The 23,991-nt window shown below is 37.3% G+C and overlaps 1 protein-coding gene and 2 long non-coding RNA genes across 3 annotated transcripts; 1 reads left to right on the plus strand and 2 right to left on the minus strand.

Moving 5' to 3' along the window:
• Nucleotides 1–16,355: 16,355 nt before the first annotated feature.
• On the minus strand, nucleotides 16,356–19,477 carry LOC140830974 (NADH dehydrogenase [ubiquinone] 1 alpha subcomplex subunit 2). The gene is made up of 3 exons (XM_073194598.1): nucleotides 19,251–19,477; nucleotides 19,033–19,139; nucleotides 16,356–16,702 (listed from the first exon to the last, which is right to left on the minus strand). Exons 1-3 carry the CDS (start codon nucleotides 19,334–19,336, stop codon nucleotides 16,614–16,616), a joined length of 282 nt encoding a protein of 93 aa, XP_073050699.1. The 5' UTR covers nucleotides 19,337–19,477; the 3' UTR covers nucleotides 16,356–16,613.
• LOC140830975 (uncharacterized) lies at nucleotides 16,711–17,705 on the plus strand. The gene is made up of 2 exons (XR_012117737.1): nucleotides 16,711–17,508; nucleotides 17,609–17,705. It is a non-coding gene; the product is annotated as an uncharacterized lncRNA (long non-coding RNA).
• LOC140830976 (uncharacterized) lies at nucleotides 18,025–19,026 on the minus strand. The gene is made up of 2 exons (XR_012117738.1): nucleotides 18,684–19,026; nucleotides 18,025–18,591 (listed from the first exon to the last, which is right to left on the minus strand). It is a non-coding gene; the product is annotated as an uncharacterized lncRNA (long non-coding RNA).
• Nucleotides 19,478–23,991: the final 4,514 nt, after the last annotated feature.

The raw sequence follows: 23,991 nt of genomic DNA on the forward strand, positions 1-23,991 counted from the left end.
TTATTTAAGCGCCTCAACCATCGATCAGTAAAGTGTGTTCCTAACTGAACACGTCATCAATTGATTGCGACAACCGACATATAGTACAGTCTAACTGCAACAGTAGTAGTGGAACGCCGCATTTCAGAAAGTTGCAGTGTACGATCTGTCAGAGAATATCGACGTGGCAAACAATGGCTGTTATTCAAATAAATGTTACCGTTGACAGAAGCCTATAAATAGTCGAAGAGAGCAGCTGAAGAACTACCGATTCTGAACTACTCATTTTACTTGCTGTTACTCTGCGAAAATATTCTCTCAACTTCGTCAAATCAAAGCTCAAGCTTATCAGTTTTATCAGTAGCATTCAGGCTACGTTTTGAGCTAGAAAAAGCACTTTGTAATCTTCGATAAATTGTACAAGTTGTGCTAAGATCAGTTGTGATCTGTAAAAGAGTTGTTAACTAAGAGTTTCAGTTTTGGCAATAGATAAGTCCAAACTGAAGTGGGTCAGTACACGTTATTGTATTTGATCAAAGTTTTTTAGTGAATATCCTATCTTTGTGATAGAAGGGGTGACGTAGGAGTTATTCAAGTCTCCGAACATCCAGAAACATTTCCTGTGTTATTTACTTTTAGTTATCCATTCTATCTTTCAGTCAGTTAGTTTTCCGCAACTGTTTTATTCAGTTTAACTGATTGTTATCGACCGACGAGATACTTGAGTCAGTTTGTAACAAAACTGAACCCAACCTTTCGAAGAAGTTTTCATTTAGCAAGTGTTTATTCAACCCCCCCCCCCCCCTTCTAAACACTTTCACCTTGAGTTAACCGATCCTATCAAGTGGTATCAGAGCGAAGTTTATCTTGTCATAGAACATATTCTCTCAACTGATTCATTATGTCTTCTTTCAACAAAATTCCTATGTTTTCCAGGGAAGACTTTGACGACTGAAAAATCAGAATGCAGGCTCATTTAGCTGCACAAGATGATGATATGTGGTACGTCATAACTGACGGGCCAATGAAAATTCTGAAAGCAAACACAGCAGTTGCCATCACCGAAGGGGCACCTCATAGAATCGAAAAACCCAGAGATGAGTGGACTGCTGAAGATAAAAGAAAAGCAAACCTTGACAATGTAGCCAAGGACATACTGTATAAAACACTGGACAAGATAACGTTCAGTAAGATCAAGATGTGCAAGACAGGAAAAGAGATATGGGAAAAGCTGATTCAGTTATGTGAGGGAAATGAGCAAACAAAGGAAAACAAACTTTCTGTTGCTGTACAGAAGTTTGACAACATCAAAATGAAAGCTGGAGAATCAATGCTTGAATATGATGAAAGAACCAGTGGAATCATAAATGAACTGAATGCACTTGGAAAAGTGTATACAAATAAAGAAGTGGCTCTCAAGATTATCAGAGGACTTCCCAGGGAATGGGATGTCAAGACAATGGCCATGAGGGAATCAAAAGACTTGAACAAAGTTGAAATTCATGATTTGTTTGCTGATCTGAAAGCTTATGAGTTTGCGTTACAGACTCGAGGAGAAGCAGAACCATCAACACCTTCAGCAACTACTGCTCTAACTGCTATAAGAACAGAACCAACTGGTTCAGTTGAGAAAGCTGCAGATCAATTGAGCAATGATGCTATGTCATTGTTTATCAGAAAGTTTGGTAGATTCATGAGGAAGAATCAGGGAAATTTTCAGAAGAGCTACCAAAGAAATAACTCCAGAGAAGATTCAAACGCTTGCTATAACTGTGGAAAGCCAGGACATTTCATTGCTGACTGCCCTAAACCAAAGAAGGACAGTCAAGTCTCAACTGAACGAAAAAAGAAATCATATGAGCACAAAAGGAGACCTAAGGATGAAAGGAAAACCTATAAAAAGAAGCATGAAGTACTCCTAGCTGAGGATAGCAAAGCCAAATGGGCAGAGACTGACAGTGATGAGTCAGAAGCAGAAACTTCATACAGTTCTAGTGAAGAAGAGGAAGAAGTCAAGTGTCTGATGGCTGATGAGACAGAAGATCAATCAGACAATCAGCAGGTATTCGACTTTAGCTCAACTGATTTCACTAGAGAAGAGCTTATTTCGACTCTTCATGACATGGTCAGCGAGTATCAAAAGCTTGCTTTATCATTTGATAAAGCCAGAGCAAAGCAAGATGATCCCTTGGACAACAATACTAAAACTGATCAGTCAGTTGATATGTTGAGTCTAAAAAGGGAAATTGCTGAGCTCAATGCTGAAAAGAGCAGGAATCAATTGTTGATTCAAAAATTGATGCTTGAAAATGCAAAGCACAACGAGCTCATTCAGGCTTGGAATAAATCTTCTGCAGCTCTAACTGATATTCAAAATTCGCAAAAATCAGTTGCTGACAAGACTGGACTAGGGTTCAGTAGTCAAAGTGAGATATCTTCCAATGATACTCAGCCACAACTGAATATGGACAAAGGAAAATTCATTCGCTTTGTCAAATCAGTCGTGGAACAAGAACAGCTTGAACCAAGTAAACTGATTGAACCGCCCATTGAGAACAAGAACAAGGCAAATAGATATGGTATTGGATATAGTCCAAAAGTTTCAACTGACTCTCGTGGTCAAACATCGAAAAGAATCTCAAAACGATTTTCAAATGAATACTCCAACTACTATAACTGTAAGCCTGTTCAGAAACGATATAGGCTGAACAATCAGTTGGGAAAGGCAAAATCACATATTGTTTCACCTATGCATCACACACAAAGCACACACAAAACGAGAAAGACCATATGGAATACAGCAACTGGACGGTCAGTCAGACTGATCCAAGTTTGGATTCCTAAAGGACTAATCAACTTCGGACCCAAATAAACAAAGGGTACCACAATCTTATTTTGTATTTGACTGCAGGTAACAGGTACAAGAACTGGATCTATATGGTATCTAGACAGTGGATGCTCACGCCACATGACAGGAGATTCAAGGTTATTATCTCAACTAGTCAAATACACTGGACCAAACATCAGTTTTGGAGATAACTCGAAAGGTAAAACTGTGGGTAAGGGTAAGCTTATCCATGGTAACTTCACCATTAATGATGTTTTGTTAGTCGAGAATCTTAAGTATAATCTGATAAGCATCAGTCAGTTATGCGATAATGGATTTTCAGTTCAATTTGACAAACTTATTTGCTCAGTCAAAAACTCAACTGATGAGATCATTCTAACTGGCAAAAGATGTGGAAACACATACAAAGTCAGCTGGAATGATCAACCTTATGCACCAGTATGTTTTATTGCTTCAAAATCTACCAAAAACTGGTTATGGAATAAGAGATTAAACCACCTGAATTTCAAATCTATTGCATATTTGAGTAAACATGATCTTGTTACTGGGCTGCCCAAAATGGATTTTACAAAAGACAAAATTTGCTCAGCATGTCAGTTTGGCAAACAAATAAAATCTTCTTTTAAGAACAAGGGTCGTAAATCTTCTTCCCGATGCTTAGAACTGTTACATATGGATCTCTTTGGTCCAATACCAGTCATGAGCTTAGGGGGAATGAAATACACCTTGGTGGTTGTAGATGATTTTTCTAGATTCACATGGGTCATTTTTCTCAAGACCAAAGACCAAACTGCTGCTCAACTGATCAAGCTTTTCAAAAGATTATTAAATGAAAAATCAGTTGGAATTGATAGAATCAGATCCGATCGAGGAACTGAATTCATCAATCAAATTCTTTCAAACTATTTAGAGAATACTGGAATCAAACATGAGCTCTCAGCAGCAAGAACTCCTCAGCAAAATGGTGTAGCTGAAAGGAGAAATCGAACACTTAAGGAAGCTGCTAGAACAATACTTGCTGATTCTAGTATCTCTCAAAGGTTTTGGGCAGAAGCAGTAAACACTGCTTGTTACACTCAAAACAGATCAATGATTAATAAGAATCATTTGAAAACACCGTATGAGATCTGGCATGGAAGAAAAAGTGTGGTTTCTTACTTTAAAATATTCGGCTGCAGATGTTTTATACTCGACAATGGTAAAACTCATTTTACTTGCTGTTACTCTGCGAAAATATTCTCTCAACTTCGTCAAATCAAAGCTCAAGCTTATCAGTTTTATCAGTAGCATTCAGGCTACGTTTTGAGCTATAAAAAGCACTTTGTAATCTTCGATAAATTGTACAAGTTGTGCTAAGATCAGTTGTGATCTGTAAAAGAGTTGTTAACTAAGAGTTTCAGTTTTGGCAATAGATAAGTCCAAACTGAAGTGGGTCAGTACACGTTATTGTATTTGATCAAAGTCTTTTAGTGAATATCCTATCTTTGTGATAGAAGGGGTGACGTAGGAGTTATTCAAGTCTCCGAACATCCAGAAACATTTCCTGTGTTATTTACTTTCAGTTATCCATTCTATCTTTCAGTCAGTTAGTTTTCCGCAACTGTTTTATTCAGTTTAACTGATTGTTATCGACCGACGAGATACTTGAGTCAGTTTGTAACAAAACTGAACCCAACCTTTCGAAGAAGTTTTCATTTAGCAAGTGTTTATTCAACCCCCCCCCCCCCCTTCTAAACACTTTCACCTTGAGTTAACCGATCCTCACTTCTTATTTAAGAAAATTTTTAATTTTCCACAAATTTTAAGTAGTAAAAAGTACGGTATGTTACAATTGGTATCAGATTGGTGTTTTTGTAAAGGGTTACGCCTACTGCAAGTTACGAGAAGCTCACGAAGCCACAAATCAAGTTTGTAAGTTTTAAAGTTTTGAATTATTCCATGTATTAAGCATTAACCCAAGATTTCAGCACGTCCATGTTTTAAGTTCGATTTGCGTGCATCTTATGCTATTGATATTATGTTCATGCATGTTGGGTTTACATGTTGGACGAATTGTTGGAACAATATGCCTCCTAGACGCATGATAAATAGGGAAGCCCAGGATGGGGAGAGGGTCACTCCTCCTCGTCCACCCCCAGATTTACAGGCTCAGATGCTTGCATGGATGACCCAGTTCTTCTTACAGTTTTCGGGAACTAGACTGCACTAGACACAGGGACGAGGCCCAGACCGGAGACAGTTTATGAGAGGTTTAAGAGGATGGATCCGAAAGGGTTCTCAGGGACTACTGACCCGATGATAGCGGAAGGATGGATTAAGTTCATCGAGGTAATCTTTGTGTTTATGGAGCTGCAGGATGTAGACAGAGTTAGATGTGCCACCTCCTTGTTGACTGGAGACGCCAGGATTTGGATGGAAGGCACGTCAGCATCAGTGAACTTACAAATACTGACGTGGAATGGGTTCAAGGAGGTTTTCTACTCCGAATACTTCACTGAAGAAGTACTCTCCCGCCTGACCAAGGAGTTCGTGTCACTGCGACAGGGAGATATCAGAGTGGCAGACTTCGTCAGGGAGTATTTCAGGGGGTGTCCTTTGTGCCCATGATTGCAAATGATGCCCGGGAGAAGCTGAGGCATTTTATGGATGGGTTGCGGCCAATCTTGCACCGTGATGTTCGAGTTGCTAGTCCTAGGACTTATGCAGTTTCCGGTTCAAGAGCTTAGGCGGTAGAGCAGGACCAGAGATACATTGAGGTCGATAGGCATGGCAAGAGGCCCTATTAAGCACCTTGTCTTGAAGAATTTTTGTAAGTCATTAAGAAACTTAGGATTAAGTGGATGTGAGTACTGGAATTAGGTTATCTAAGACTACTTGGGTTGTGTAAGTTTTTATTTCAAGTTTATGAAATAGGTGATCATACGGGGATATTGGGTGAAATAAAAACAAAATGGAATAAGTTGTATTCAACATAGGTTACCAATGGTCAAATATTTAGATTTTTATCGAGTCAGAAATCTAAAAAAAATCTTTATATAAGGATTCTAGAATTCTGTGGGTTATAAGTGAAGTTGATTTATTAGAATTAATTCATCATTAACAGGGGAAACTTATTAAGCTTTATACGTTCGAATGAATTAAGTATTGAGGGTAGGTTAAAGTGTGACATTCGTTCCAATGAGGAAGGTTTAAGTTTCTTAGGCCTCAACTATAATGTAATTGGGAAGAAAATAGTTTAAGCATGTGTTTGATTCTAGGAAAGTTTTATTATCTAATCAGAATATCGATATTCTATATTTTGGGGTTTATGGATTAATGTTACTTGAAATTTAAGATTAGCAACAATATTTATTTGGGATGTATTTGTAAATAGCTAAGTTATGTAAGTTTGGTGTCGTAAGGTAAAGAATCGATTCTAGGATCGTAGGTCAATAATATTACGGGGTTAATATAATGTTTAACTTTTGAGGGTAGTACCAATGATAGAAGTTGATCAGTAACTTTTGGTGCTAAGATTTCTTAGATTGAACTGCATAAATGCTAATATTATAGATCGATGAACATTACAGGTATAGTATAAGGAAAGTAAGATACGATAAGTTTGAACCTCCATTTCTAACATTGGGAATTGTGAGAAAGGTCAGAATTCGAGGTCATAGTAAGGTAAAACTAAAACAGCCTTCAGAACTAGATACATGCATTACGAGTTCTTAGTGATGCCATTCGGACCGACGAATACTCCGGCGATTTTTATGGACTGGATGAATCGAGTTTTTTCAGTCCTACCTAGACCAGTTCGTCATTTCATTGACGACATTCCCATCTACTTGAAGAGCCATGAGGAGCACCGACATCACTTGGGTTCAGCTTTGCAGGTCTTGCAGAGTCGCAAGTTGTTTGCAAAATTTAGTAAGTGTGAATTCTGGTTGGAGAAGGTAGTGTTTTTAGGTAATGTAAATTCTAGCAGTGGCATTGAGGTGGATCCATCTAAGGTAGCAGCAGTTAAGGAATGGGTCGAACCGAAGAATGCGTCAGAGATTCGCAGTTTTCTAGGTCTAGCAGGCTACTACATGAAATTTATTCAGGGGTTTTCTTCGATTGCAGTGCCACTCACTTCACTGACAAAGAAGAATGCTAAATTCGTATGGAGTGATGAATTTCAGAAGAGCTTTGACAGTTTGAAGCAAGCTCTTATTTCCACGCCAGTGTTAGCTATGCCAACAGGTCAAGGAAAATTGTTTTGTACACCGATGCATCTAAGCTCGGGTTAGGCACAGTGTTGATGCAGCATGGTTGGGTTATAGCTTATGCTTCCAGGCAGTTGAAGATGCATGAGAAGAACTACCCGACTCATGATCTTGAGTTAGCTGCAGTTGTCTTTGCGTTGAAGATATAGAGACACTACTTGTACGGCGAGAAATGCCAGATATTCTTTAATCACAAGAGTCTCAAGTATTTCTTCACGAAAAATGAATTGAATATGAGACAAAGACGGTGGTTGTAGTTGGTAAAAGACTACGATTGTGAAATTAGCTACCATCCGAGAAAAGCTAATGTTGTGGCAGATGCCTTGAGCAAGAAAGTTGTAGTAGTAGCACAACTGTCAGTACAGAGACTTCTTCAGTCACAAATTCAGAGATTTGGGTTAGAGGTTTATCCTAAGGGCAGAGCTCCTAAGCTTTCTAATCTGATAGTTCAGTCTTCGTTGCTTGACCGAATCCGTGCTGGTCAGTCTTCAGATGAGCAGTTGTAGAAATGGAGACTGAAGAATGAAGCCAATGGCAGTGTACTCTACACAGTGTTCGAGGGTATTGTGAGGTACAGAGGAAGGGTGTTGATTCGATCAGAGAGGATATTCTGACAGAGGCACATGCATCTCCATATTCCATTCATCCAGGAGGCACCAAGATGTACAAGGATTTACAGATTTTGTATTGGTGACCAGGTATGAAGAGAGACATCCGCTGATTTGTGTCTGAATGTCTCAATTGTCAACAGGTGAAGGCAGAGCATCAGAGGCCAGCAGGAATTCTTAAGCTACTCCATATCCCCGAGTATCACCATGGACTTCGTGGTTGGTTTGCCGAAGTCAGCCAGAGGATCCAATGCCATTTGGGTTATAGTGGATCGACTTACTAAGTCGGCACACTTCTTGCCAGTGAAGACGAATTTCTCCATGACGCAGTATGTGGAGCTTTATATCAGGGAGATAGTCCGATTGCATGGAATCCCAGTTTCTATTGTGTCTGACAGGGACCCGAGTCGTCCTTTTGGAAGAGTTTGCATACAACCATGGGGACGAACTTGCTATTCAGTACAGCTTTTCACCCTCAGACAGATGGCCAGTCTGAGCGAGTGATTCAGATTTTGGAAGATTTATTGCAAGCCAGTATAATCGATTTCCACGGAACTTGGGAAGCAAAGCTACCTCTAGTGGATTTTACCTACAACAACAATTTCCAAGCATCTATAGGTATGGCTCCCTACGAGGCGTTGTATGGAAGGAAGTGCATATCACCAATTCATTGGGATGAGGTTGGCGAGAGAGCAAAACTTGGTCCAGAAATAGTTCAGCAGACTGCAGATGTGGTGGTCAAGATCCGAGATAGGATGAAGACCGCCCAAAGTCGCCAAAAGAGCTATGCTGACAAGAGGAGAAGAGATCTAGAGTTGCCGTGGGTGATCACGTTTTTGTAAAGATAGCACCCATGAAGGATGTTATGAGATTTGAGAAGTGAGGCAAGCTTAGCCCAATGTTTGAGATTCTTGACAGAGTAGGGACACTAGCTTATCGTGTAGCCCTACCGCTGAATCTGGCTGGTGTACACAATGTGTTCCACGTTTCGATGCTGAGGAAGTACCTAGCAAATCCTTCGCATGTGTTGAGCTATGAGCCGTTACAGCTTGCTTCAGATCTGTTGTATGAGTAAAGACATATCCAAATCCTAGACAGACAAGAGCGTAGACTTCAGAACAAGATGACGAAGTTGGTCAAAGTCCGATGGCTGAACCAAGAAGTGGAGGAAGCCGCTTGGGAGACCGAGGCAGATGTGAGGAACCGCTACCCGGAGCTGTTTGGTAAGATTTAATTTCGAGGACGAAGTTTATAAAAGTGGGGGAGGAACTGTAGAGCCCAAAAATCAGTACACGTAAAACTCATGCATTTATTTAAACTGTTATATCATTTATTTAAATTAAAATGATTTTTAGTTATGCATGATTTATTAAATTACATTATTTTAATGTTTATGTGATGCACATTAATTGTTTTATCGAGTTTCATGTTTCAGGCGATTATTCGATGCAGAATCGAGGAAAGGAGACCGGTGACGATTTTGGCAATTTCTAAATGTGGTATTTTATTTTAAGTTAAGGTTGGGTATTTTAAATAATTTATTTAGTTGTAGCATTTTAAAAGCCTAATTTGGTTATTATGTGATTCTAAAATTTCGGAATTTTAAAATGTGTACTTATTGTGTATTTTATTTCAATTTTTTTTATGCTAGTATTTTGTTAGGAGTTATTATTTTAGTTAGTGCTTAATTAACTTTAAATTAGGGGTTAATTTTTAATTAAGCAATATTTAAATTAATTTGACTACACACACATGCACGAGTCACACACACACAAACACGTTTTAATGCACACAACACACACACATTTCAATTCAGATTTTTATTATTTTTGGAGAGGAGAAAATCTAGGGTTCCTCCAAATAAGAGCAGCCGCCCCCTCCCTCTATACTTTCCAGCAAATTTTTTTTGATTTTATGGCAAGAAAACAGTTCCACAAGCGTCCCAGATCGTCTCTCGCATCTTTCGCGCTTCGGTATCACCGTTTCGGTAACATTAAAGATTTAAAGACATGTATATTATTTCGTTTCTGCATCCTTAAAAAATACGAAATTACAGTGTCTACCCGGACCCATACACGGACCCTACACGGGGTCCGTGTAGGTTATATGTCATTGTTTAGTACGATGATTAAAATTTATTTATGTAAAAATATAAGATTTTTTTTTTGGGTTCTATATCATGGCTTAGTATGATTATTAAACGAGGTCAAGTCCCGAGTGATCTAGAATGTCATAAGCTATTTATTTACTTCGGTGGCGAGCACGAGTTACCTACATATAAGTTATGCAAGTTAAGTGTTGAAATTCATGTTAGTATGTTGCAGCAGAGGCCCCAAGCAAGATCTAACGAATCCCTCAACTCCAAGTAAGTATGTTGACGTGCAAAAGAAAATACTTTTAAGTTTTTGAGGTATGCTAAATGTCTTGTGACCAAATTTATGTATGAGATTGGAAAACGGTAAAACATGACCAAGTACCAATCCACCCCGTTAAATCAGGAACAGGTTTAGATCAGGATTGGAAAGAATTAAAGCATGAACGGGGACCAATCCACCCGTTAAAGCATGAACGGGGATCTCATGTATATGGCAGTGGATTCTTCCCTGTCAACTCAGTACTGTGGTTTAGTCTGATCAGGCGATTTATGTTTGGGTCACTTGCTTTGAAACATGTCTCTACGCAAAATGATGAATTTTATGAATGTTTAAGAAAAGTCTTATGATGATGGCACTTCTATGTTTATGTATGTATGCACAAGTTTCAAGTATGTTACGTTCATGCTTTTAAGTATGCAAGTTCAAGTTTCAAGTACGTACGCTCTATTTTAAAGTTGTATGTGATTTTATTACGTATTACTCGTTAATCCCAGTTTATACATGTTGAGTCTTTAGACTCACTAGACTTGATCGATGCAGGGGATGAGTCCTTTGAGGAGACGAGAGATGTGGACCAGTGAGCTGGTTTGGACTGAGCGGGAGGCTAAACCCAAGGACCGCCAAATTTTAAGTTTTATGAAATATTTAAAAGTACTCTGATTTATGTTATTGGTTTTGAGATTTTAAGCAAATACTTTTGGTAAACTTTACTATGAGATCTTTCGTTACAATGGTTGTTGAGATGAACAATTTATTTTATAAAATTTTGAAGATTCACTTCTTATTTAAGAAATTTTTTAATTTTCCGCAAATTTTAAGTAGCAAAAAGTACGGTATGTTACACTATCGATTCGAACCGACACACCAAAAAACCCATCCAACATCATACTCGACATACTTAAACACAGCAGCAAACACTCGTCGATCTCCAACAAAGCCTGCGACAATAAAACTTCAAGAACACATCAAGAACGAATTTTTCAGAAAAACGCAGTTTGAGCAGTCTCACGAAAACGATCATAACTCGCTCATTTCGTATCCAAATATTTCGAATTTATTGTCAAATCGACCGTATCAAAAAGTTCTACGTTTTATATGTTGAAAGTTTTTTCCAGAAAATCGACCGAGAAGTCGCAATATTTAAAATGACAGTAGATTTTGAGTTTTCAGATCTAAAATCGTTTCAAAATCATTCCAACAAATTTTTGCTCAAACTTTGTACAACATACATGAATTTTTACACATAATAAACATAACAACAAATACTACGACGAGATCGATGCACAAACGAAAGAATATACATGCTTTTTGATATTTAAAGTTACCGAAACGACGACACCAAAGCGGGAAAGATGCGAGGATTGATCTGGGACGAACGTGGCACGATTTTCTTGAAGAAAACGAATGAGAATTGCTGGAAAAATTTCAGAGAAGAGGGGCAGCTGCTACTAGAGACAAGAACCCTAGCTTTTCTTTAAAAAAAAGAAAAGAAATGAATTGTATAAGTGTGTGTTGTGTGATTTACGTGAGTGAGTGTGTGAGAAAGTGTGTGTGTGTGTGTGCGTGAGATTAGTGTGATTAGAGAGGATAAAATTGCTTAATTACCTATTTAAAATGCTAATAAAAATTTTAACCCACTAATTACTTTCACAAAGTTTTTCCTTACTTAAAAATAACACACACCATTGATAAGCTTTTAAAATTTTGAACTTTAAAATCACCTAATAACAAATTAGGTTTTAAAAATGCTAAAAACTTAATATATCATTTAAAATGCCCCAAACTTAACTTAAAATAAAATACCATATTTTAAAATTGCCAAAATCGTCGCCGGTCTCTTTTCCTCAATACCGCATCGAATAATCGCCTAAACATGAAACAAGAGAAACATTTTACCGTGCATCACATAAACATAAATAAATTAAAATAATTCAATTAAATAAATCGTGCATCGCTAAAAATCATTTTAAATTTAAATAAACAATTAAACAATTTAAATAAATGCATGAGTTTTACGCGTACTGGTTTTGGGCTCTACATAGTGAGTCTATTGAATCAGCAAACTTTAACAGTTAGAACAAGTAATACATATACATTCTCAAGCAACAGTGAAAATATTTTTAATAAAAAAATAGCTTTTCATGAAGTCGAATATTGACTCACTATTATTGACTCAGTAAAAGTACGTCCCGGTTTGAACTCGAATCGACTCGAAACTTTACCAAACTTGAACCATAGCTTATTACTACCTCACCATACCCCATACAACCCAAATCAAACTATTTAAGACCTTTGAACAAGCCTAGATACATGCTGGAAAATTCTGCACTAATTCGAAAAAAAACACTAGCTTGACAAACCCTCAATTCCTTCTACCCTAGCCCATGGCCGTACCAACCAGACCTTGTATAACTTTTTAGGACCATAATCGAGCCCTTAACAACCTACTGGAACAGTCTCTACAACCCATGCACTTGTAAACCCATAAGCTGTCACCTACAAGCCTTGTGCGGCCAACATCCTTGCGTCCCATGACCTAGCCCTTGCACCAACCATCCCTTAGCCTATCTAGGACTCTGACTCAGCCCCCTTAGGACCCTGGACATTCCCTAACAGCAGCCAGCAGCCACATCCTTCAAGGAAACCCGAATCAAAACTCTAGCCCTCTACAACAAAACTTTTCGTTTAACCCTCTTACCCTGCTTGTCCAACCCTTATCTTTGCATCTATGGACCCTTAAACATGTTCAAAAACATCCCTTACCATAGCCCTATCATGACAGCCCTTTTGTGCATCATAATCATGAATTTAGAAAGATAAAAACTCAAGTTTTGTTCATGTTTTGCCATAAAAACGAAAATAAAAGAAGGTGTATCATATTTTTCATGCAATCATGTTAGATACACATAATATGGTACAAACGATGATCGAAGGAAGATTTAAGGCTTGCCTTTTCGTATTTAACGCACGAAATTTAATCCTTGATTCGAGGGACGTTGGCGGAGAGACGATTCCTTCAAAAATCATATTGGATGGTTCTTTAAAAACGCGTGTGTGTGTGTGGGTGTGCTGATGGAGGAGGGAGGGGGAGAGAAAACCTTAGGTTACATATGTGATATGAAGTGTTTTGTGGTTTTAAAACTCCCTAATTTGATATAAATTATTAAGTAGAAGTTTAAGCCCAATAACCTTATTATAATAGTCTCATTATGCCCATTATAGTGCAGGTAAAATATTTCGTTTAAGAAAGCTTTCGAAAATATTAGCCGAGTTCCCAAAAAGTTTTTATTTTCCTCAAAAATCAATTGACGGTTTAAAATACCACTCGGCGCCTAAAAACATCTCAAAAGCACCATTTTCGAAAATACCATATATTAAATAATTAAAAATAATCATTTAGTAAAAAAAATTCCCTTTACGATCCCCGATCTCCGTTCCTCGATCGCATCTCGAATAGTCTTTAAAAATACAGTTTTGTGCATCATAGTAGCAAACCCTATTTTAAATATGTAAAGATGCCTACCACATTTAATAAATAGAATTAAAATATTTTAATTAAGCATTGTTCATTTTTCCTAGATTTGCATCCAGTTGGATTACATTATCGCATTTTGGACCTTACAAGTACAATCCCCCTCTTAGTACCACGCCCAATAATCTCCTTGCTGAGAACATCCTTTAGAAGACAAAAAGTAGAGTATATCAGCACAACACAATTAAGCTTTTCAGTAACTTGACTCACTGACATCAACTTGATGGCACAAGAAGTGTGTGAGCTAGGGAGAGAGAGAGAGGGAGACAGGTGCACGATTCCAGCCCCTTTGACTGGATAAGTATCCCCATTGGCATGGGCAATGAAAGTCCTCTGTGACTGAGTTGTGTTGGCGAAGTCATTTGGACCAAATATCATATGATCCATCACTCCAGAGTCGATAATCCAGGCACCATCCTTTGGAGTGGTAGAGATGCAAAAAACTTGACCGCAATTACCTAGATATAGGGTTGAGGCAGAAGGTTCAGTCATTGGAATAAGAGAGAGTTAATCTAACCATGGCCACCGCTGCTCGACTTGAGCCGTCTTCATTTGCAAGAGCATCTCGTTTCTTTCGTGCTTGTAATTTGTGCCACAATCTAGGCAGCCATGTAATTTGAAAGAGGTTTCCCGAGTATGTTTTGTACTCCCACAGTGAGTGCACTTATTCCCATCAGAATGACATTTGGATAGTGAGAAAGACCCAGACCTTTGTGGCTGGCCAGATTTCACGCCTTTGATGGCCATAACAGCACCACTAGCCACTGCTTCTGCTCCCGAGATCATCACAGATTGTCGGAAATCTTCCCTTCGAATGTGAGCATATGCTTGCTCAATTGAAGGGAAAGGTTTCAGGCGAAGAACATTGCTCTGAACATGATCCAATCAGTCATCTAGCGCATCAAGAAAGGTGTACACTCGCTTTTCATGTAAAATGGAGTTGTAGCTTTGTATGTGAATTGCACATTTCATTGGATTCGGTCGACGAAAATAGATCTCCCGCCACAAACCCTGTAGATCATGATAGTATTTTTTCTATAGATCCACCTGCTTGTTTCATTCGAGATACATGACGTCCGAGCTCATATAGCTACCAGGTGTCAGTTCCATTAAAGTATGTTGTGGCAGCATAATCTCATACCTGTTAGCTATTGGATAGCGAATAAAGTTCACGACCAAAAAATGGTTCGCGGAGTTGATCAACCAGCCTTTCACCATGGCATTCTCGGTGCACCTCTTATGAAAGGAGGGGTCGGTTTCTAGTGGTTGGGGGTAGTCTCCATTGATGTATTTAGTTTGTCTTTTCCTGAGATATACATCTCAACAACCTTGGACTATAATCCATAGATGGAACCATCCAACTTGAAGCTGATTGGAACCATCGGGGAATCACTTATGGGAGAGCAAGAGGTCTGGAACCTTGACAAAACCTCCGTCATTTTTTATGTTAGATTATCAAGGATGTTTTTGGTGGAGTAAGCCATGGAGGCCAAGCAAAATCTTGACCCCTGCTCGATCAAAAAACAGGAACCTAGAATTATGCTTTGATACCATGTCAAAATAATTTTGCCCCAGAATTATGCTTTGATACCATGTCAAAATAATTTTTCTTTCTTTTATATTAATACCATAAAAACTGAGTATAAGATATAGAGATACAAGAAATTATTTTAGAAAGCTATTCTATGTATGTACAATATTTACGGCTACAATCATGTCTGACATTTGAACGAAGGGATTCCTAAATCTAAGATTTCCATAGCTTGGCCAATTGAGGTTTCCGCTGGCTAATTGAGAAACTCACACCAACAAAATCTTCCCCATGTTCGGCTCAATAGAAAATGAGATTTTGGATTTGGGATTGGATTTGCAAGTTCAGGGATTCAAAATTCCATTAGTGTGTACATTACTATTTGGAGTGGGTCTCATGTGAGAACGTCTCACGGATCCTAATATGTGAGACGGGTCAACCCTATCCATATTCACAAAATAAAGTAATACTCTTAGCATAAAAAATAATATTTTTTCATGGATGACCCAAATAAGATATCTGTCTCACAAATACGACCCGCAAGACCGTCTCACACAAATTTTTGCCTACTATTTGTCAACACATAGAAGAAACAATTTTTTTAATTAAAAAGAAACACTTATTTTAGATATAAGAAAATTCATATATTTATTATTTTTTTAAAGGAATTAAAAATTTCATTTTGAAGCATTTGAGAAAAAGTTATCATCGAATCAGCTTTTAATATTAAAAAAATTGGAGGCAAATAATTTATAAATATTTAAAAAGAAATTAAAACATTTTTAATTGATTTTTTATGTTAAATTTTTAAAGATTTAGATAAGGTAAAACTACCACATGCAATAGCAAGGGTTGGTACTATTTCTTCCCTCGGTTATAAAATCTCCTATATTCTTAAATTTCAGACATTTATATTAAATAATTTTGATTTTATGATGAATTTTTTAAAATATTAACACCCCTTTAAAAGTATAAATGTACTATATTTTATTATAATCAAAAAAATTATAAATCTATTTTAGCAAAATTTTGTATATTCTATCACTATCATCATCCATTTTCCAGAAAATTTAAAACTATCAAATATTTTCTTTTAATTTTTATCCAAACGTTTGATTTTTATATGATTATATCATTCCTGATAGAAAAAAATATTATAAAAAAATGTTAAATTAAAAATAACAAAAAAATTTAAAACAAAAAATATCGCATTTACGCACAACAAAGGTCTCTCGTAATAGAAAGGGGGGCAAATGGATCATTAAGACAACTGAATTATGTCAGAAAACGAACTGGCAGGTTTGTCATGTTCAACGAAAAGTTGCAATAAACATGCAACTCTTCTGTCGCAAATCAGTGTATCATAGGTTGAAAACAATCAGGTATCGGCTATCAAACAGGCCTAATGGTCGTGAAATCAAAAACGAGAATTTACTTCTTGTTGACCATTTATTGAGTTTGGGACAAATCTGATAATGGCAGCTGTCTAGCCTTTAGGGGCCCTTAGCAAGGTCCTCTAGCGCCTTAGAAATCTGTTCCTCGTTCAAGCCTTCCAAGTGTATTCCCCTCTCAACGCCAAAGTCTATTGCAAAGAAGGAAACTCATTATTATCGGCTGGGATGACAATGAATGTAAACTTGATAATATCTTTCCGGAGAGCTCGAGAAGAAGACTACTATAAACTGGTCAAGTTACATTGTAATGCATAATTCAAACAAGAGTGTCATGGAAATAGCTCTGGATTTTCAACATCAAGTGAAATGCTATAAATTTATCAAGTAAATTTGTCAGGCTGTCATCTCTGTGTTGGTGGTATCTGCTTTCTTAGTAATTGCGACTCAAAAATTTGTACATTTAAAATGACTCCAAAACATGGTAAATTTATTTGAACATTTCAAAGAGGCAGTTTAAGCCTAGCAGATTCTGCATTCTCTGCCTGTATCCACCTTCAGTAGATGATTACTTCTCATTTCCAGAAACAGTCTAGACAATCATAGAAAAGCTGCTATGATCAGAATTCAAAAGTTGTACAAAAAAGCCTCAAGTATTTGCACATTCTAGCTTCTTTCAGCTTTATATTTTTATTGTAAGAACTTTGCATGTGAGTTTGAATACAAAAAATTAACTTGAAAAGGTTTCACAAAAATCAACTTCTCAAATTAAAGTTCTCAAGGGTGCGCTAGGATTTCAGGATTTGAAGTCAAGGATTTTAAATACATTTGATTGCTTATATAAATTTAAGCCGATTAATTTCAAATCCACTCATTTGTTAATTTATACAGATGTTATAGTAATTTGATGGATTTGAAAGACACATAAGATCAATGTAATTTCAAAACCAATCATCAACTTCCTTCCCAAATCAAATATCTCTTCGAATCAAATCTTGTCTCCAAGTAGAACCTAAAATAATTTTTTTTTTTGTTTTTTCTCAGATAAAAGATTTTTTTTAATTTTTTCTCAGATACGATCTCTCGATAGAAATGAGCAGAGTACTACAAATTTAGGTTATCCATCTCAGTATACTGGGTACCGACTTATAAATTTATTATATGGTCCATTCTCCAAAGTACAAAAACTAAAACGAAGAGAAATGAAGTTAGAAATAGGGAATAATTGAAATCAAAAGGGAAATTTATTGCATCAACTTGTACTACTTCATAGCAATGTATTCTATAAAAGAAAATATCCTCCCCATTTTTCGGCGTAAAAGCTTCTACTCACGTTTATTACTATTTGCTAAATCACCAGCTCACACCTGACATGAAATTGCACATTCTAATCAATTGTCATTTCTGCCCAAACACTCAATCAATGCCCATCATAGCACTATATCCGTATAAATAATTTATGATTTTAATTTTATATATCTTTCAAAGTTGATGAAATGCAAATGGACAAGAATTAAAAGTGGTGGAACACGCTTCAATAATATCAAATTTTCACAATCAAGTCCAAGAATGCACGCAAACAGAATTTATCAAGCTACAAAAAGTTTTAATTTCCCATGATATACTGTTGAACAAAAAAGTAAATGATCATATTCCACTAATAAAAGGAAAAGAAACTTGCCAAAGTTTTCAATTTCTTTTTTTTCTTTTCTCTTTTGTTCATGATGATCTGATCAGCACTAGCAATTAAAATTACACAGGGTTTTGAGGTAAAGTTGACTGAAAGAATGAGCATCACAATTGACAATCTTTTGATGCGCAACTAAAAGATTGAGCGGACAAATATCAGAGGTAGTATAGCCATAATTAGGTACTATGCCATCCAATGGACTAACTTATGCAGTTGAATTTTTTCCATAAACCCTCTTCCAAAATCATGCGTGTGAAAAGTGAAAACATCATAAAATGATGGTAGTGAGTGTGATCCTCTTTTTGAATAGTTTAGTAACACATCCACACGACCACCTCATCATCCAAATCTTATGTCATTGGTTGGAGGAGAAAATCTCATTTGAATGTTCTAGACATTCAAGTAACAAGATGCAAGAATATGGAAAAGTCAAAACCAGTATGTCATCAAGATCACGAATCCGACACAATGTTCATAATTACCTTAAACCATAACCCGCCAATATTGCAAAAATTTCATCACAACACCAGCATGCTGATAAAATTCATAGCATACGATTGGTTAACATTACTTTATATATTGATAGCTGACACTGAAACATAAGACCTTCATGAAACTCAGGCAGCACAGCAAGTAAATTTTATGATCAAGTAATGATTAGCCATAGGGTGTCTGCAAAACAGAACTCAACCGCACAAACATAGAATCATCAGCAAAGATCATTCCACCAGACTACCAAAATCCGTCAAAAAAAAAATCATTAAAAACTGAAAAATAGTACAACTTTTTCACCAACAAGAAACAAAACCCAAAACATCTGAAAACACATACCATATCTCGCCCAAAGCTGTGGCTCGATGCCGGAGGCCTCACGGATCAAAATCGGAAGCTTCGGATTTTTAGTCTTCAGATCCTTGTAATTATTCTCAATAAACGCTCTGAAAACAAATATATATATATATAATACAGAATACTCGAAAATTAGCATAACAAATAACAAATTGAGTTATGCAAATTGCAATCGAAAAAATAAAAAATGCAAGGAAAACCTAGTAGTAGAGCTTGATGAAGAAGCAGGAGAGAATAGGATACGAAGCTCCTTGAGATTTCGCGAAAGCTGCCCTCTCCACGCCATCGTGATATTTCAGTGTTTGCTCTGCCGCTGTCATTTCTCCCGCAGATTAAGATGTAAATATGCGAGCAGTCCTTGTAAATTTAAGTAATTTCGTTTTGGCCCATATGGTTGGTGAATTCTTTTCAGGAACCCCATAATGGTTGGTGAGTGTTTACATTTAGGGGTGGGGTGGATATGGTTTTGTCGGCTTCGGAGAGAGAAAAAAAGTACCCGTTATTCAAGTACGTTAGTCGTGACTAGCATCGGCTATATATCTTCTTAATTGTATTACATGGAAACATTGTGAATTCCACATTGGTCGGGTGGCAAAGCTAATTGATAAGCTAACATACCCAGCCTCTTTAGTATTTCAAATAGTCCTATGTATCTTAGTATTTAGTCCAAATATTTGAAGTCCAATGAAATTCAAAGCCTATCAGACATGAAAGCCCAAATGTTGCTAAGTCCATGAAAGATATAGTTGATCCAAGAAAAAGCACGATGGAGTAGTTGATCCACAACGCATCATGGATGATCATGGAATGTTACCGAAACTTCTCCGTGGAGTGTAACAAAAGTAGAAAAAGAACTCAAGAAGAATCAGAATAGGGATACATGACAAACACATCCAACAAAAGCTACATCAAAAGCTTCTTCAAATTCTTTTACTAGCAGTCTGTGCATTTTCAATTCCCAATATTCAAGTTAATTTTTTTACATATTCTTCTAACTTTCTTATAAAGATGTCGTTCATGTTCATAACAACGTAATTAAATTTGATATTGTTCATAGATTTTCTCTTCAATTTCATTATATTCTTCAGTTTATATTTTTTCGATTTAAAGTCATACCGAGGGAATTAGAACTAACGGTCGAATATGGACTCACAACGCTTGACAAAGAAGTCTGATCATTCCATATTTGGTACGATCACGTGTCTGGCACGTCCCGCAGGTTTCGTGAGAAACAAATTGGCACGTACGGTGGGACATAAATGCCTCCAAAGCGTACTGAGAAACATGAAGGAATTCATCCATCACAAGGAAAAGACCATTGTTCACAGGAGGAAGATACCGATGCTGATGGAAAATCAATGGAACGACTGGTGCACAGTTTCAAAGAAGAGGCTATGAAGGAAGGAAGTTTATTTTCTGGTGGTGAGGGACTTCCAGCAAACATTATGTTTTCTATGGAGAAAAATATCCATGGTGATCTCAATGAAATGACCAAAACCTTTACTGCTGTTATGATGGATGGCAGAAATAAGGGAATGGAGGAAATCTTTTAAGGAAGAGAATAAGTCACCAAAAGATGATAAAACTAAGGAAACTGGAACTAAGCTATCTGAAGACCAAGGCTAGGGGTCGGGGAGTTCTCAAGCAGGTGAAAATCGCCGCTTGGAGGAATCACCGACTCTGGGGTCTGTTGAGGAAAGAAAGTATACTCTTCCACACAAGAGGGAAGATGAGTTGGGTCTGAAACGCCAAAGTTACAGTAATGGTAAACAAGTAGCAGGGAATATATGTTCCCTGTGACTTCTCCTAACATGCATCCAGTGATATATGGTGATGGGGGAATGCATGGGTATTCAGTTCCAAGTTCGAGGAATAACATTCGGGGGGGAAATTATTCCCCGTACCCATTGCGACAAACTCCAGTCTTGGACTTCGAGACTGTATGTGATGTTATTCAAGAGTTGTATGGCCCAAGGATGAGGCCAATCAACCGACCAGAGTTTCAAAAATCATACCCCGATGTTGTTGATCGTGAAAATCCTTATCCATGAGGTTATCGCATTCCAGACTTTACTTTATACTCGAGAGAAGATAGCCAATCTATAGTGGAACATGTGGCAAGGTTTAAGATACAGTGTGGGAACTAGCAAATTTGGATAACTTTTCCAACTACAAGCTGCGTTTGTTTCCCAATTCATTGACTAGCACTGTGTTTACTTGGTATGTCACACTACCTTGGAATTCTATTATGATTTGGCATGACATGGAACGCCAGTTCCATACAGAATTTTTCAGAACAATACCAGAGATCAGTATAGCAGAATTATAGAGGGTGGTCCAGAAGTCGGGAGCATCTGCTAATGATTTCATATGAAAATTTAAAAGAGTGAGAATTAGTTGTATAGTTTTCCTTCCAGAATCAGAATATTTGAAGATGGCGCAGCGGGGACTTGATTTTGAGCTGAGAAAGAAATTTCAAGGGATGGAATTCCACGATTTTTATGAGCTTGTTGTCAAGGTATCAGAGTATGATGAATTATTGTGTGAGGAAAATCATAAAAAGAAGTCTACTATCGGCTCTTACTTCCATAAATTTAAAGAAGTCGCCTTGGCTGAAGTGGCGAATTCTAGATTACGTACAGTCCCGTTATTAAAGCGCAAGAATGTAGAGTTTCTCAAAAAAGTGCTTTTCTACTTCAAATGCTTTATACCTCTGATGCATCAAAGGGAGAAGAAATTTTTGATCATTTGGTGAAGGAAAAATTCATAACCTTCCCCCCATATCATAAAGTACCAACCAGAGAAGAGATCAAGGGAAGGGACTACTGTAAGCATCATAATTCTTTCAACCATAATACTGATGCTTGTTGGGCTTTTAAAAATGTTCTACAAGAAAAAATCAACAAGAGAATCATGAGATTCCCTGAGAAAAAAAAGACAATGATAGTGGATTAAGACTCTTTTTCATCGGTAGCCAACGTGAATATGAATAACAATAGTTTGTGATTTCTAATCAATAAGAAGAGTAATGTAGTTGAAAACAGGTCCTTCAGGCCAAGAGTTACTATAAGGAAATGTTGGGTGTCCAGTAAGATGATATTTGATGTCAAAGAAAGAAGAACAGAAACTTTTCATGAAAGAGATCATCATTACAGCAAGGGGAATATGTCTTACAGAAGGGGAATGTAAGGTATGATGGAGAATCCATGGCAAAGAGGCTAGTGAACTCTTACCTCGAAGGAAACTCATATGCTAAATTCAGGAATTGTGAAAGAAGATATGACCAGCAGTCATCCCAAAAGATACTCTTAGGGTCCCCAGTCCTGAATAATCAACAAAAATATGAAAGGAAATCTCATTTTGTTGTTCATCCGATGGGAAGCCCCAACGAACAATGGAGACATGTAGAACATCCAAAGTTTCCAAAGGCTCTTTCTCGAACCCAAAAAATATGTTTGTTGAGAGAAAAAGCTGAGGAGCGGAAGTTGAAAATGGAAGAGTCTTTTAAAGAGAAGAATAAGTTTGGCAGGAAGGCTACTGAGGATAAAGAAGAGGAAGGTGATGACTCGCTATCAGAGAAAGATAGTAATGTGTGGTCAAGAAAGCTACCTTCAAGGTAGGGCAGATTCTTGTCTCATTTGAACGTGCCACAGGCTCATTAACATTACCAGAAGAGTTCAAATACAAAAGAATGTTTGAGTCTGATGGCTTCGTGGGAAATAAAATTGTTACAGATTCCATCCAGAATAATGTTTTGAAAGATTGTGTTGGAGTTCTGGTTGATGAAAAGAAAAGAGTGGTTATGATGAAACATACAAATGAGATGAGCAGACATATCAAACCACTTTATATCACATCACATGTTAACGGAAAGCCGATTTCTAGAGTAGTGATAAATAATGGATCTTCTGTCAACATTCTACCCTACAGAATTCTGCAAAAGTTGGGGAAAAGTGAGGAAGACTTGATTGCTACAGAAGTATCTGTAGCATCTTTTACTGGAGAATCCAATAAAAACTTGGGAGTTTTACTAGCAAATGTCACTATAGGGTCTCGATCCTCTCTGTCAGCCTTCTTCGTTGCCGATTCCAGTGCTAGTTTCCATGCTTTGTTAGGGAGGGATTGGATTCGTACCAATCATTGTGTGCCATAATCGATGCATCAGTTATTGTTAATGTGGAAGGAGGATGATGTTGAAGTAGTACAGGCTGATTCACAGTCGTATAAATCTAATTCCAATGCCATAGAAGCTAGATATTATGATGGAGCTTTTTGTCCAATTAATTTTTGCAACTACAAGGTGCATGGACAACCAGGAGCAATATACATGGGCACTCAAAAAGTTAAAGAAGAAGTTGAGAAAATCCTCAAGCATACTACCGTGGTATCTCCTAGACCCATGGTCCGACCTATTATTGAGGGGGTCGATGACTAAGTTCACTAGAGAAGATATGGAAGTCGCTGCATCTTCTCTCGATTGGAAATCCACATAATTGCAACATCTGGTGAACGAATTACAGTGTGAAGGCCCGAAAATCTCCTTGCTTGAAAATTTGCGGAAAATTAAAAATTTTCTTTTTAAAAATAAATGGAGTGCCTCATTCATAAAATCAACTGATAACTCAAGTTCAATGTTTAAAATATAGCAGCGGAAAAATAATGTTTGTCAACAACAACATTTTAAAATTTATCCAACGACTGATAAAATTGTTTGCGGAAAAATAACAACTGCTGCACTGAGGTCCTCGGGTGCCACTACTGCCGACCCAAGCTGGCTCACTGGTCCCCGCCCTCGGCCCTGGCCTCATCAGTACCTACAACAATCAAGTCTAGTGACCCTAAAGACTCAGCATGCATATATCGCAGGTAACGAGTAAAATCTGAAGTAAAATATGCATGTGATAAAATATCATGTCATGAGGCATGCTGAAAATAATCAGT

This window comes from Primulina eburnea, chromosome 4, assembly GCF_022965805.1.
Source record: "Primulina eburnea isolate SZY01 chromosome 4, ASM2296580v1, whole genome shotgun sequence".
Classification (NCBI taxonomy): Eukaryota; Viridiplantae; Streptophyta; class Magnoliopsida; order Lamiales; family Gesneriaceae; genus Primulina; species Primulina eburnea.

Bases quoted from the DNA above. Each gene is read 5' to 3' on its own strand.
- LOC140830974 (XM_073194598.1), bottom strand. From the start codon at position 19,336: ATGGCGTGGAGAGGGCAGCTTTCGCGAAATCTCAAGGAGCTTCGTATC. The intron at 19,140-19,250 runs GTTTTCCTTGCA...ATTTGTTTTCAG, and splicing joins TCATCAAGCTCTACTACTAG to AGCGTTTATTGAGAATAATT. The intron at 16,703-19,032 runs GTATGTGTTTTC...TCTTTGCAATAG, and splicing joins ACAGCTTTGGGCGAGATATG to ACTTTGGCGTTGAGAGGGGA.